At 44.9% G+C, this 13,729-nt stretch overlaps 1 protein-coding gene across 5 annotated transcripts in view; it reads right to left on the reverse strand.

Annotated features, from left to right (window-relative positions):
* The window catches only part of CACNA2D3 (calcium voltage-gated channel auxiliary subunit alpha2delta 3), a 707,732-nt gene extending 698,693 nt beyond the window's left edge, over window positions 1–9,039 (reverse strand). For 2 of the 5 annotated variants that reach the window (XM_048490849.1, XM_048490848.1), the window contains exons 1-2: window positions 8,049–9,028; window positions 7,389–7,470 (exon numbers count right to left, since the gene is read on the reverse strand). In XM_048490849.1, the coding sequence (XP_048346806.1) occupies window positions 7,389–7,470; window positions 8,049–8,167 (201 nt within the window). In that variant the 5' untranslated portion in view covers window positions 8,168–9,028. Of the gene's footprint in view, window positions 1–7,388; window positions 7,471–8,048 lie in introns of all 5 variants that reach the window. The other 3 variants (XM_048490851.1, XM_048490852.1, XM_048490850.1) reach the window with 3 other exon arrangements.
* Between the last annotated feature and the right edge of the window lie 4,690 nt (window positions 9,040–13,729).

A 13,729-nucleotide genomic window follows, 5' to 3' on the forward strand; every position in this document is an offset into this window, starting at 1 on the left:
ATTAATGTCAAGATGATTGGCGAAGGTTTTTTTTTACTAGATCGATATAAAATGAACTTTTTTAAAAATTAAGTCACTATTATGTATTTTAAAACTAACTAAAGATAGACATACTGCATGAATCAGAAGCACTAGCTGAATATTAATTGGATTCAAGCTACCAGTTGTTGTAATGTTGTACTCCTACCTCTCAATCATTGCATTCTAAAAAGAACAACATGGCTTTGTATAGTGGAATACAGTAAAAACACGTACACAGAGAGAGGGAGCACACTTCCAGAAAAAAAAGCATCGCAGAGCAATCAGTGTTCTGTCAATCAGAAAGTACATTTATCAACAAATACCCTAAAGATTACCTACAAATGTCAACATCAGCCTTCATGATTATATTCCATTGTCATATGCAGATAAATATTCCCATGCACAAAGATGTTAAAAAGGAAATAAAAATTCAAATAATGAAAAACCTGGATTGAGAGTGCAATCTTTTTATAGCAGTTACAGTGCAACCTTTGCAGTACTATTCCACTGGAAACCACGAGTTGAGATCAAAGTAGGATTCCATTTTAAAAAGAAGTAGTTAAAAAGCTGAACTGCACATGCAGAAAACCCCACTCTTGATCTCAGCTGCATTCACATGGTGAGGGTTTTCTGTTCCCCTGTCAACACAACAGCTACACAAATTGAAAGGCATTCACTGTGGCAACAGGGTATCTGCACATTAACTTTGTGCACACTTTCCTCCCACAGCCAGCATTTTTTCTTACCATGTTACTAGAGGATGCTTTGGGCAACTTCTTAAACAATCTATCACTGCTGTGGCACTATCATGTTACAAGGTTGCAATGATTTACTGCCGTGACCTACTAGTGTGCCTGAATTCCCACCTTTCTTTTTGAAAAGTAGATCCCTTTTGGCTGCTGAGGTTTCAGTTGTGTCCCTGCAATGAAAAGGTCTTGACCCAAACTGATAACACCACACTTTCTTCCACCAAATCTGCAGGATCCCAGTGCCCTGCTTTAGTATAAAGTTTTGTCACAGACCAGTCGCCCCTCTTTTGTATGTAAGTATCTGTGAAGAGGGGGGTATCCACCTCCAGCTGGCATTTTTCTAACAATCTGGAAAGATGAGAAAAACCTTTTTCCTCATGCCAAATGCAACCCGTACTGTCTAATAATGATACCTACTTTCAGAACCATAATGAGGGGAAACTGTGATCAGGGCACGTGTGTGCCCTATGCCCCTTCCACATCCTCACCACACCCTGGAACACCCTGGAACACCCACAGCCCCACACTGGTGCGTGCTCGGGCCAAGGCACGCCCCTCCCCCATCCCCTGGGTGCTACGCCACTGCCTACTTTGACAACTCTGCTTTCTTTTGGTGAATAACCAGGTTGATTATCCTGTGAACACTGTGGGCAGGGGGAGGCCATTTCCACACAAACCTTTTAAACATTTTGAGGCAGGAAACAAAATGCTTCCTCTATGGAGTCCTACATTGTTTTTATCCCAAAATGTTTTATTTCCAGCCTGAAAACATTTTAAATGAATTTCCTTTTAAAAGGATTATCTGGCTAAAATGTTTTGAAAACATCTTCATTGCTGTGCAATCTATTTACTATGCTTCCCGTGCCTCTCTGCTTCCCTGAAGCATTTTCCCATGCCATTTTCTGAACTCACTCAGTTCCTCCTTGCCTGTTTATTTGCAGCATTTCTCTGTTTGTACTTTTATTGGGGGGGGGGTCCAATCTTTAAAGCATCGAGTATATGAGGAGTACAGAATGCAGCACAAGGCTGCAAAGCATTGATGCATCAATTCAACACAGAACTTAAAAAGGCAGTGCGGGAGGGATCACATAATGACAACCAGGAATCTTTTCAAAGGGGTGAGTGCAGACGTACATCATTGTAAAGGGGGGAATTGAGGATTTGTATGGAAAGGGCCACTACGTCAGCCTCCTCTGATCAAGATGCTTTTGTTTAACATCAGGTGTAAAGGGTAATTCAGAACTAGATGCTTCTTAGTTGCTCTGCTCTTTCACTCTTGCCTGACTTTGTTTCACAATTTTTGCCAATTAACCGCTAACTCTGCTTTTGATGAACCAACTTCTTTTCTCCCTTTTGGTATATGTGATTTTCCCCTCTTCCTGGCTCAAGTACATAACTCTTTTGCAAAAAATCATAAAACATGCCATGCTGCAAGAAACCATGTTAAAGTTGACAAACCACCCTTTTCCCCATGTTAATTAATACAGCATTTTCCTGGCACAACTTTCCTGCTCTGTGAATTATGGATTGGGAAGGTGCAGAATTGATAATCTCCATGAGAACAAAAGAGAATGACAGAATCTTATCACCGATGGTAAGAGAAGGAATTTAGGGCATCAGGCAGCTAAACAACAGGGGAGAACAAAATTGTCTAATTATTTAATATAGTACAGTGCCAGTGTGAGGCAGCTGCCTTGTCTGCTGCATAAAATGCCTCAGATGCAGTATGCAACTGTGCAGGTCAGTGACCAAGGGAAACAGAACAATGACAAGAAGCCTGGTGCACCAATTCACTAAACTTCAATGGCATATGTCTGCAAAAGCCCATTTGGTTAAGTATTTGATTAAGTATCTTGACCAATGCCTTGTCCATTTCAGCTTGGCGATTCCATGGGCACATAGCATGCCACCTTTTTGTTAGTCTTAGTTACACTTTCACACAATAGCCTTCATGATGAGAAACAGCTCACACATAATCGTTACCAGAGAACATGCAGCTTGTATCATAGCATTTATTTCAAAGGGAGGATTTAAGAAGATGATAGAAATCATGATTTCCCCTGGTCTGAGGGGCAGATTGGTTCTCAAAGCATTCTAGACACATAGGATCAGGTGTGCATAGAATGCTTTGGAAGTAGCCAATGACCAAAAGCAAATGCACTGTCAGCAATAGATGCTCACCCCTGCACCAGAAAGGAACCTGCAGTGCAGACATAGGTTTAAACTAGCCCTTACGTAAGAAAGACCTGAATCAGTGACAGAAAAAAATGTATTTCTTTATATACATGAATGAAAAAAACCAATGCAAATGATTAAAGAAACAAAAGCTCAATGGCATGAATGAGTCAGAACATTTCAATATCATTTTCTTACATGCTGAAGTGTTTTATCAAAAATTCCACCTACATCTATTTTTCGGTTCACAAAATTAATAAAATAAGTTTTAAAAAACACCTTACATTTCTAAATCTGTCCTGAGGAATGCCCTATCCACACATTAATGCTTCGATTACTGATATTGGAGGGTAAATAAACAATATATTTGAAACAATCATTTGTCTCAGGGAGTATGGCACATTTTCCCATTTATTTTCAATTATTGTTAAGGTTAGGAAAAGTGCCATGACTGGTCTTTCCACGTATGCATTAGAGCACTCAACAGGCTACTCCACCAAATAATTTGTTAACTTTGATCATCATAAAACTTTAGAATCCTTCCAAACAGCTTTCAATATTCAGCCTTGTCCACATCAGCCAAAATAACAACCCCTGTCAGTCTTTCATCTTCAATGTGAAAATGCTACCTGTTATACTGAAATATTCTAATGTAGGACTATTGTCATTCAAATCACCATTCGCTACAATGAACCGCAGTTCACCGGGAACTTCAGCAATGTGAACGCGACCAAGAAGAATGAATGCACTTGATGGGTGACATATAATATTTGGAAAATGAGGTTCTTTCAGGTACACCAGGCTAGAAACATGAAAGGAACACCTTTCCAATGTGAAATTCAGTTCATCATTATTCAAGCAGCTTCTCTAAACTTCATAAGTAAAGGACAAGTACAGTAAATCTGCAGCCAAATCTGAGAGCCCAGCCATGATTGCCAACTAAGTGAAAAGTATGCATCTCTCTCCAGGTGGCATGTAGACAATTTATTTTATGGTGCCAAATCTACATGACAACTAGAATCGGAACTGGAAAATTAGCCTCTGTTGCAAAGGCAGTTTGTGTGCTACCCTGCCATTGCAGTGCTGCAGATAGAAAGAGCAGGTAGATACACAAAAATCCAGGTAGATACACAAAAATCAACTGTACTTCTGGTAGAAAGAAGGTTCTCATTTGTTTTAAAGGACCCCTCCTCCCCTTTTGAATTATGTTACTGGAGAAAATGAAGATTGCTGCCTTTCAGCAAAAGGCTGGCTGGAAAAAAAACGAGAGCAGATAGCCCTTAACGGCCACTCGGCAAGCCACGGGATGAATGCAGAACTGTAAAGCCCTCTCTAGAAATGACCCATCTACATAAGCTGAGTTAAAATGAATGGGGCTTCTGCCATTGATCCAGAGTGCTTTGGGGGATTGCATCTTCTTTCTGTTTAGGCTTTGATCTGAAGACCACGGAAGTGGGAGTAAAATACACTGAGATCAATAGGAATTACTTTGAAATAAGTGTGTTTAAGGGGTGAGGTGTTACTGATGTAACATCAGCCAGTAAATAAGTTTGGACTTGTATACAGGCTGCTTCAGCACGTTGTGAGAAACAAGGCAAGCCCTGCTCTGGCTGCGCTGCATTGCTCCTACTCTGCTATGCTTGGTGGCCGTAAGACTGCAGAGTAACTGCTACCTCTCCTGTTCACTACCCATTGTAAAAGCTTTCTGTTGTTTTGCCTTGGGAAATGGTCTATTAAGTTCTCATCCTCAATTAAATGCAAATTATTCACTGAGCCCAAATATAAGCTTGGATACCTGGGATTTAAAGCAGGCTACGTTCAAATGTTGTTCCCATGGAGCCATCCTACCTTTTACAAAATGAACAAAACAGCAAACCCAACCATCCTTTTATGGATGTATGATATGTCTGGGTATTTCTTGGGGCATTCTGATTAGGACTTTATTACCTTTAAAATCATACGGTGTGACCTCTGATTTTGTCTTACCCATTTTTATCTTTCAGTGGCATTTGACTGTGGTATGTCTTATAAATGTCAGTGTTTCCAGTCCACTCCCGTCATTAGTATCGTTTTATTGACAGAGTCACAATATGGGGCGGGGGGGGGGGTTAAAGTGCAGTTGTGTTGGCTCTCTCAACAACATCCAAATCCAACAAAACATTTCTCACAGGCAGACACCAAGCAAGGATTTCACATGGAGGATGCTGCAGTGATGTCATGTTTTCACCAACTGTTGGGGCTTCGATTCCCTTGGTGGGCTGAGTATTATTTTGTCATGCTTAAATAACAACAACACCCCAGTCTGATACACTTGAAAATACCAGGTACATTTTTATCTCAACAATGGTAAAAGTACAGATTATTTTTGAGACTAACAGTCGTCCTGGTGTTGCAGCACAGACAAATGAACTTGCAATCTGGTTGCCACATGGAAATTAAAATAATATTATAATACACCTGTCCTTAAAACTGTAGCCCTCAAAATGCCAGGGCAGCATAAAAAGCCATTACCAGAAGAGAAACCTGGAATCCATTTCATATCAACACTTTTAGAATTTATTTACAGTATAGTATATAGTCATAGGCCATCATATCAGCCCTTGCATTTCCTGTTTCATGTAATAATGAAATACCAAAACAAAAAACCAAAAGAGAAAAAAATCCCTCCAGATGGGAATTAAATACACAATTGTCAAGCTGCGGAAAGGAACACTGTACAGCCAGTGCAGTTTGTTAAGCGAATGTAGAATGAGCATTGTAGTTGCTTCCGATTATTGACACTGCAGTACAGCAACCAATAGGAAGAAATTTTACTACTTGAGATAAGATGCTTTATTTCAAAAGAATGGAACATGAACAGAGATTTTAAAAACTACCATTTGGAAATCGTTCAGACAGTTCTCTTCCTAGTAAATCAGGTATTCTGTGCTTAAAATTACATGTCAGAGGATGCTCTGCAAAGGTTTTAACCAAAGGGGGAATTTTGAAATTATATATCTATGGTACTATCCATTTTGAAACAGTGTGTTAGAAGATTAAGAAATCTGTGCCATCATTCTGTTTTTTATTTTATATAAGTATATTGTTTCATATAGATTACCATCATATAGATTCATACTGTGCAAAGAAATGCAGATACCATTTAGGACCAGAGTATTCCATAACAGTTTATAAAACTGTTTATATAATTTGCAAAATATTTTGAAAGCCCTCTAGTATATTAGCAATCCCCAAATGCATATCACAGTCACTGTTATATTTCAACAAATTCCCATATCCAAATGCTGAACGGCAGCATGAAGAACCTCCACACATTCTTTTTGGCTGTCACGTTCCTCTGCTAATTGCTACATTTACTGCACTAATTGTGATTGGTCAAGCATAAAAGTTTGCTTGCATCACCCACACAACACACAGCATGTCAAACCATTTCTCATGGACACCAGAAGCTGCTTCTGTTCACTTTCTATGAATGGCATGAAACCTTGCCCTGCACACATGGCGCATTGTCCATTCAGAGCAAAATTGTGTTGGTTTTATCTCTGTTTAAAGTTTAACTTGCTACATGGCGTCATTTCAATCCCTCTTCTAGAAACAGCATCTGGATTTCTCCTTCAAAGCTCATGTTTTTAAATCATGCGGAACCGCAACCCTGAAGCTCTTTTAACTTACCAATGGCCAGAATTTCTCGTTTATTTTTAATTCATTGCTCACAAATGCAGGTTATCTCGACGAGGAATTTCAGTATAAGGTTGCATGTCTAAATAAACCAGATGGAGGCTTTGATAGTAGGTCTAATATTTCATTCTCCATTCTCATTACTCTTCAGAATTATGGGGGCTTAGCCCAATTTCTCAAGTTTTTGCACTACTTCACAAGCTTATTACCCAGCTGTGCAGCTGAGCAGGAAGATAACCACATTCATTCCCCTTATCTGTAATGATGTAATACATCCCAGGACTGGCTTGAGATGATTGGGGGAATAATAGGATTGTAAAAACTGCAGAGATGACAAACAATAATCAAGCCTTCAGGGATTTTTGCAGTGCAGTGAAGTACAACTGGAGAAAGCAAAATAAAATATGCCAATTTTACTACCTCTTGAATGAACTTTCTTAAGGTAGAGGAGGGGGGGCTGATACTAACATTATAATTCCCGCCCAGGAAGCAAAACAAATGCAACCTCATTCTAAACCATAGATAGCGCAAGTTGTCTGGGCGGGCTGTGTTTGGAAAGAGAGTAATCTAAAAATAAACCAGTTCAGTGGTGAAGCCGTCCCGACTCTGCAGTGTGTAAAAAGACAGCAGGCGGCGAAAAGTAGAGAGGAGGAGAGAAGAGAAATCCTTCAGAAATCCCTCCAAGATGCTCTTCCTCTCTGTTTAGGATACCAAACCTGCTTCACTTTACAGCACTAAATTCATAAAGGGGGGGGGGGGTCTTACCTTCTGCAGGAGCTGAGAACCTGAGTATTTAGCAGCGATAGATCGGATCTCCCCACCAAAAGCAGAGGCCCAGAGTTTGACGCTGTGAAGACAGAAAAGAGGGAGAACTGCGATAACATGACAGATTGAACAACGCATACAGAGGCACACCGCCACACTCTGCATAGCAAGTCCCTGAAAAGCTTTCATGTTTCCAGCTATTCGGGGGTTTTAAAACATGGCAAGATGTAATTTCTAAGCGAAGTCCAGTTAGGTCTGCTTGAGGAGAGGGAGAGGAAGGTCTTTTTTCCCAGACTTGCTGGAGGTAAACTTTGCCACTAACCTCACCCCCCTTCCATAAAAATTAAAAAAAAATCAGATCGGGGGGCGCATTGTCACGTCGTCGGTTTTTGCAACATCCCCATCTCTAAACATTTCGGGTTAGGCAAAGCTGCCATCCAGGCGCGATTCGAGCGTGTCGCTGCTGCCCAAAGTTCACCCAGAGAATTGTTTGGCGTTTTTTCAATCTCTCTTTCCCCGCCCTGGACCCCCATCGAAAAGGATGCTCTTCCAGCTTGGCCAGGCGCCGCAAAGCTGTTCAGGAAGTCGAGGGGGTCTCGGTCCCGAATCTCTTCGGCTACCCCCTTTCCCACCTCCCCACCCCCCACCCCCGCCACTTACACGGACAAGGGGATCTGCTGCTCCGCCCCGGCTGCCGCCGCCGACACCCAGCCGCCAGCCGTCCAGCTGAGCCCCAGAAGCGCCGCGAAAGCCAGCAGAAAGCTCCCTGTCCCGGGCATGGCTCCGTTTCCTGCGCGGGGCTGACTCCGGCGGTGGTCCGGGCTGGGGGCTCGCAGGGCAGAAGGCAAAGAGCGATCGGAGCACCGCGAGAGCACTGCCGGCGAAGTCACCGCGCCATCCCTGCTCCGGCTCCGGGGCGAGCGGACTCGGCTGCTCTGGGAACTCCGGTGTCCTTGGAAACGGCACTGCGGCCCCGCCGCCAGAGTTGCTCGCAACTCCGCAGTCCGCGGCGCGCCGGAGTTGGCCGCCGTGACCTCGTGCTGCTCCGGCTGCCCTTAAGTAGGCGCGAGGCGGCAGCTGGCGGGGAGGGAAAGAAGACGGGAGGGAGGGAGGGCGCGCCTGCTCGCCTGACGCCGCCGCGCTGCCCAAATGCCAAGCCGCTGCCGGCTCTCCCGTGGCCCCCTTCGGGGGTGCGCGCGCGCGCCCCTCGCTGGCTCTTCAGTCGGCGCCGGGGAGCTTCTCTGCCTGTATCCCAACTCCAGGCAACGCGGCGGCGGCTGCTGCTGCTTTGGACAGGAGCCGCGGCGGTCGCCTTTTAAGGAGATGCTGCGCACCGCCAGGCACCGGAGAGGAGGCGGGCGAGGGATCCAGCCAGGGGCCGAAAGTGGCCCCCGGCCGAGTAAGTCGGGCGAAAGACGGAGCCCAGGGCCGGGTCGGCCGAGCTTGGCCGCCCAGCGACCGCCGCAGCCGGCCGCCGGAGCCCTGGCCAGTTTCAAGCGGAGCCTTGGTTCATTTCAGAGCAGCTGCCAAGTGCCAACGCCGCCCTGGAGACTGGGGGGTGAGCGGCGGGTTTCACCTCTCCTGCCCAGGGAGCTCCGGAGGCGCAGCGCGGGAGGCAGGCAGGGAGGAGGGAGAGAGCGAGAGGAGGGTGGAGGCGAGGAAGACAGGCAAGGTCGGCATCGGCCGCTCTGCCCTGCCCTGTCCTGCCGCGCCGCATGGCGCAAAGCCAACCTTCCGCGCCCCTCCGCCCTTAGTGCTGCCTCGCCCCCGTCCTGTCCTTCGCGCCCGGCCAGGCGTGTTGCGCTGGCAGCTCCCAACTCGCTGCCCCAGCGGTCGACTGCGGCGATCCGGGGGGATCTGGGCCGCGGGGATGGAGGGGCGGAATCTGAGGAACGAGAGGAAATGCAGCACAAGGAAATCAATGCGAGCCTAAGTGAGGGCTGCTGGAGCCGAGGAATAAATTATTAATTTGGCCTTGTGTGGAGGAATCCCCTTGGTAAGGAACGGGCCAGATCGCCCGCGATTGCCCGGAGAGGGGAGTGTGGAGGAGAAAGGCAGGGAGGGGGGGGGGCCTGTCCCCGGATTGGGGGGGGGGGGAGTTAGGTTGAGTTGCCCGGCCTGCTCTGTCCACTTTTGCCCTCCTCCTTCCTCCCTTCTTTGGCTTCTCTTCCCTTCCATGCATAGTAAAGTTAAGAGTTTCCCACTTAATTGTAAACAAACATCCCAAGAATTACAGATCAGCTGAAACGAGGGCTGAGTCATCGTAGTATTGTATTTCTAGGCCGGAAAGCAGGGAGGGGAGGGAAAGAAGGCAAAGAAGCTGGCAGCTTTCTGTCCTAGGTGAACAGAACTGCCCCACTGGGACTGTGTGCGGCAGAGGTGCACCATTCAAGACCCAACTTTCTCGTGAACCTCTAAGTATTCTGGGGAGAACTGCTAAAAAAAACCTGCAGCAATCCTTTCTCTTCCTTTCTCGTAATGTGGTCACAAGCTCAGTTACGGCTTCTTGGAAGAAGAATGTGTGCATCCAGAGATACTTATTGTATAAGCAAAGCCTGAGGAATTTAGCACATACCCATCTCTTCCCCAGAAATGCCCATTATTGATCATTAATTCCACTACCTAAGGGCCATTTAATTTAACAGGGTGGTCTTTAAACTGCTGTTATAAACAGTTACATCAGATGCCAAAGGTAATATTATCATGGCAAGGATAACAGAAGAAGAGTAGGTTGTTATACCCTGCTTTTTTCTACCTTGAAGGCTTTCAAAAATCATCTTCCCTTCCCAGGGACAGAAGGAGAGAACACTGTGCCCAGGGCACAACTTCCCCTCGTGTGTCCCTGCACTTGCCCACCCCACCCCCTGCCTCGCCCACCCCACCCCAATCCGTCCATGCCCTGCCCACACCTCACCCCTGGGAGGAGGTTCTGGGGGGGCGATTTTTTCACCTTCAAGTGAAGGTGACAGACAGTGGCGCACACCCAAGGTGTGGCATTCCTCCCTGTCCTGTTGCAGCTTCACCACTGTCCTTTCCTCTCCCCACAGCAGACACTTTGTGAGGCAGGTGGGGATGGGAGAGTTCTGAAAATACTGCCAGGGTCACCCAGCAGGCTTGATGCAAACGATTGGGGAATAATATCCTGTTCTCCAGATTAGAGTATGCAGCTCATGTTGGAGGAGCAGGGAATCAAAACCCAGTTCTCCAGATTAGAGTTCACCACTCTTAGCCACTACACCATGCCAGCTCTGCAAAAACAGAAATGGCTGTTAACCAGGGAAAGAGGATTAATAGCATGTCAGTTTGAAGGAAAGTGCATGCAAAGGAATGATTGATGTACCAGTGACATTGGACAAAAATTTAGACAACTACAATTTTGCACACCATTAAGTCCATTGCAGAAGCTGATAAGAATTAAAGGCCAACCTAATTTTTTTAGCACAATTTCCATCCAAGCATAGGATTTTAGCCTTAATATAAGGAAAAAAATAATTAAAGTGTGCTCTGTAGGGGTGAGCCCGCGAACCCAGCAGAACCATAGAAGGAGCGCCTGGCATTGCCTGACTCACGGTCACCAGATGTCCCAGACAAAGGGACAAAGGGGCTCCTGCCCCCAGGTGTGGATTAGATCCAGACGCTGATGCTTCCTCCTGCACGTAGCAGCCCTATGAGATCATGCATCACATGATGGTCTCCCGCTCTCCCGCTCTCCTGCCTCCCGGTCCGCCCACATTGCCCCCCCTCTTGTAAGAAAGCTCCTAATAAAAAGGAGGGCAGAGCTCTAGCACATGCAGCAGAGTTGCCAGGATCCCACCAGAATCTCCAAGCGCTTCTGCTGCAGCTGGCACTCCTCCACCAACAGATGTGGAATCTCCGCTACGTCCTGCGTCTCTTCCTTGGGGCCTCGTGGGCAAGACTACAGTGCTCAGAGCCATGTGGAGTTATGTTTGTCAATTCATGGAATAAGACTGATAACAAGAGAAAGTCAGATATTTGAAGAGAGCCATGTGGAGTTATGTTTGTCAATTCATGGAATAAGACTGATAACAAGAGAAAGTCAGATAATTGAAGAGAGAACCTTCAGAAAGTCTGAAATTTAGCTCTATGTCCACCAAGTTATTTTAGCACACTGGAATCATCCTGAAAGCATTTAAAGAACATGGTCATTAAGAAACTGCTATTCAGGAATTGATGGTATATATTCAACAACTATCAGACCTAGGGCAGAAAGCAATAGTTTTAGACTAAAGCAAGGCAGATCTAGATGATAAAACAGAGCAAACTTCCAAAACAGCTCTGGTCTAGTCTATAAAGATACGGTAGTGATCTCTCTTGGGTTTTAAAGACATCTATTTGTGATGCTGTAGGGACAGAATGTCATGTTTCACAGCAGTGCATCACCCCAGATGTCAGACATGGCTCCTATCAAGTGCAAGGAAAGAAAAGAGGACATCTCTTCTGCTTCTGAAAGGTTCCAGATTTAATCACCAGCATTTCCTGGCCTGCATAACTTGGACTAGCCTACTCTCATCAGATCTAGGAAGCTAAGCAGGACTAGTCCTGGTGAGTATTTTGTTGAGCAACCTCCAAGGGACATCAGGCTCATAACGCACAGGCAGACAATTGCAAACTACCTCCAAGCATCACTTGTCTTGAAAACCTGACAGGGTCACCTCAAGTCAGGTGTGACTTGATAGCACACATACAAGAAAATTTCCAGTTAAAATGATGAGGATCTCTACTTGAGAACCTGGAGAATTGCTGCCAGCCATAGTAGACACTACTAATCTTTCTAGACCAATGGTCACACTCGGTATAGGACGACTTCATATTTTCAAGATGAAGTGGCTGTAAACCTGAACAAAGATATAATCCTTTGTCTGCAACACAATAGCAAATTCCAGTTGTTGCTCAGTGAATGAGTACAATAAGGATATTTTGGCATAGTGTCTAACCACCTGTAATCTGTTATATTTTTAAAAATTGTCTAGAATTGTGTGGGTTAGTGTCAGACTAGCATCTTGGAGACCCATATGAATCCCTGTTCTGTCAGGGAAACTCACTGGGTGACCTTTAACCAGTTACTCTCAGACAAACCTTCCTCATAGGGTTATTGTGAGATACGACAGAGGAGGGGATAATGATGTTGTAAACCACTTCTAACCAGAGTATAAAACATAGGCTGGGCTTCCTATGACAACACTGGCCTGTTCTGCACAGCACAAATAAAATGTCTTGAGGATGTTAAAAGAAGCATTTGAGGGAGGAATTCTACACAGGGTTTTTTTGGCCAAAACATCCTCAGGACATTTTGTTTCAGTTTAACTTGGGTTTTCAGAAAACACTAAATTAGCAATCTTTTTCCCTAAGATGGGGTCAAAGTTCTCCTTGTTCATGTTCAGAGAGCAGCCTGTACTAGTTTTCCTGCCCAAATTTAAACCTATCCCCTCAGCTCACACCTGCCATTTTCTGCAGCCAGAAGTCTCCAAGCTGCCCGCCATTTTATTGAAGTTCCCCTGGGATGTTTCCCCTTCAGGCATCACCCAGCTGACCACCTTTTCTGAGCTTTAACTACAAGAATGAACTCAGCATTCCCTGCTGCTTTCGGCAGGGTGTCATTTCCCCAGGGTTTTTGTTTTGTTTTGTTTTAGGTGAGAGTTATCTTCAAAGGGTTGAATTCATGATATGAGAATCAGCAGGGATTCTCACATCAAGAATCAGTGCTTCAAAAATACCGCATCATAAAAAAGAGAAGGGGAAACAACACCCTGCCAAAATTGGCAGGGAAATGCTGAGTTCATTCATGTACTTAAAGCTCTGAAAAGGTGACCATCCACAACGCCTGCAAGGAAACATCTCAGGAGAACTTCAATAAAATGGCAGGTGGCATGGAGGCTTCTGACTGTAGAAAATGGCAGGCATGAGCTGCAGGGATAGGTTTACACTTGGGCGGGGAATATAATACGGATTGCTTTCTGCACAGAACTCACTTTGACCCTGTTTGGGGGAGAAAGTGCCATCAATGCTTTTTTTTGTCCATGCTTTCTGGACAAAAAAAGCAGGTGCTTTTTTTTTTTAGACATCCCCATGACATCTTATTATGGTTTTGTAGAAAGAATCATTGTCTGACACTCCTGAGGTTCTAGTTTAAGGGTCCATCTGGGGTACAAGTCATTACACCTGAAATTCAGGTTCCCAGGGTTATTCAATTCTAAGTTTTTAAATAAATGGACCAAGAGGATATGGTTATAAATCTGCCAATGATAAAATGCTGGAAAGCTGCATAAACACTTTGGAGAACAGAAAACAATCCTGCTTCCATTCAACAGTGGAACATCTAG

The sequence above is a fragment of the Sphaerodactylus townsendi genome, linkage group LG03 (assembly GCF_021028975.2).
Source record: "Sphaerodactylus townsendi isolate TG3544 linkage group LG03, MPM_Stown_v2.3, whole genome shotgun sequence".
In the NCBI taxonomy this organism is placed as follows: Eukaryota; Metazoa; Chordata; class Lepidosauria; order Squamata; family Sphaerodactylidae; genus Sphaerodactylus; species Sphaerodactylus townsendi.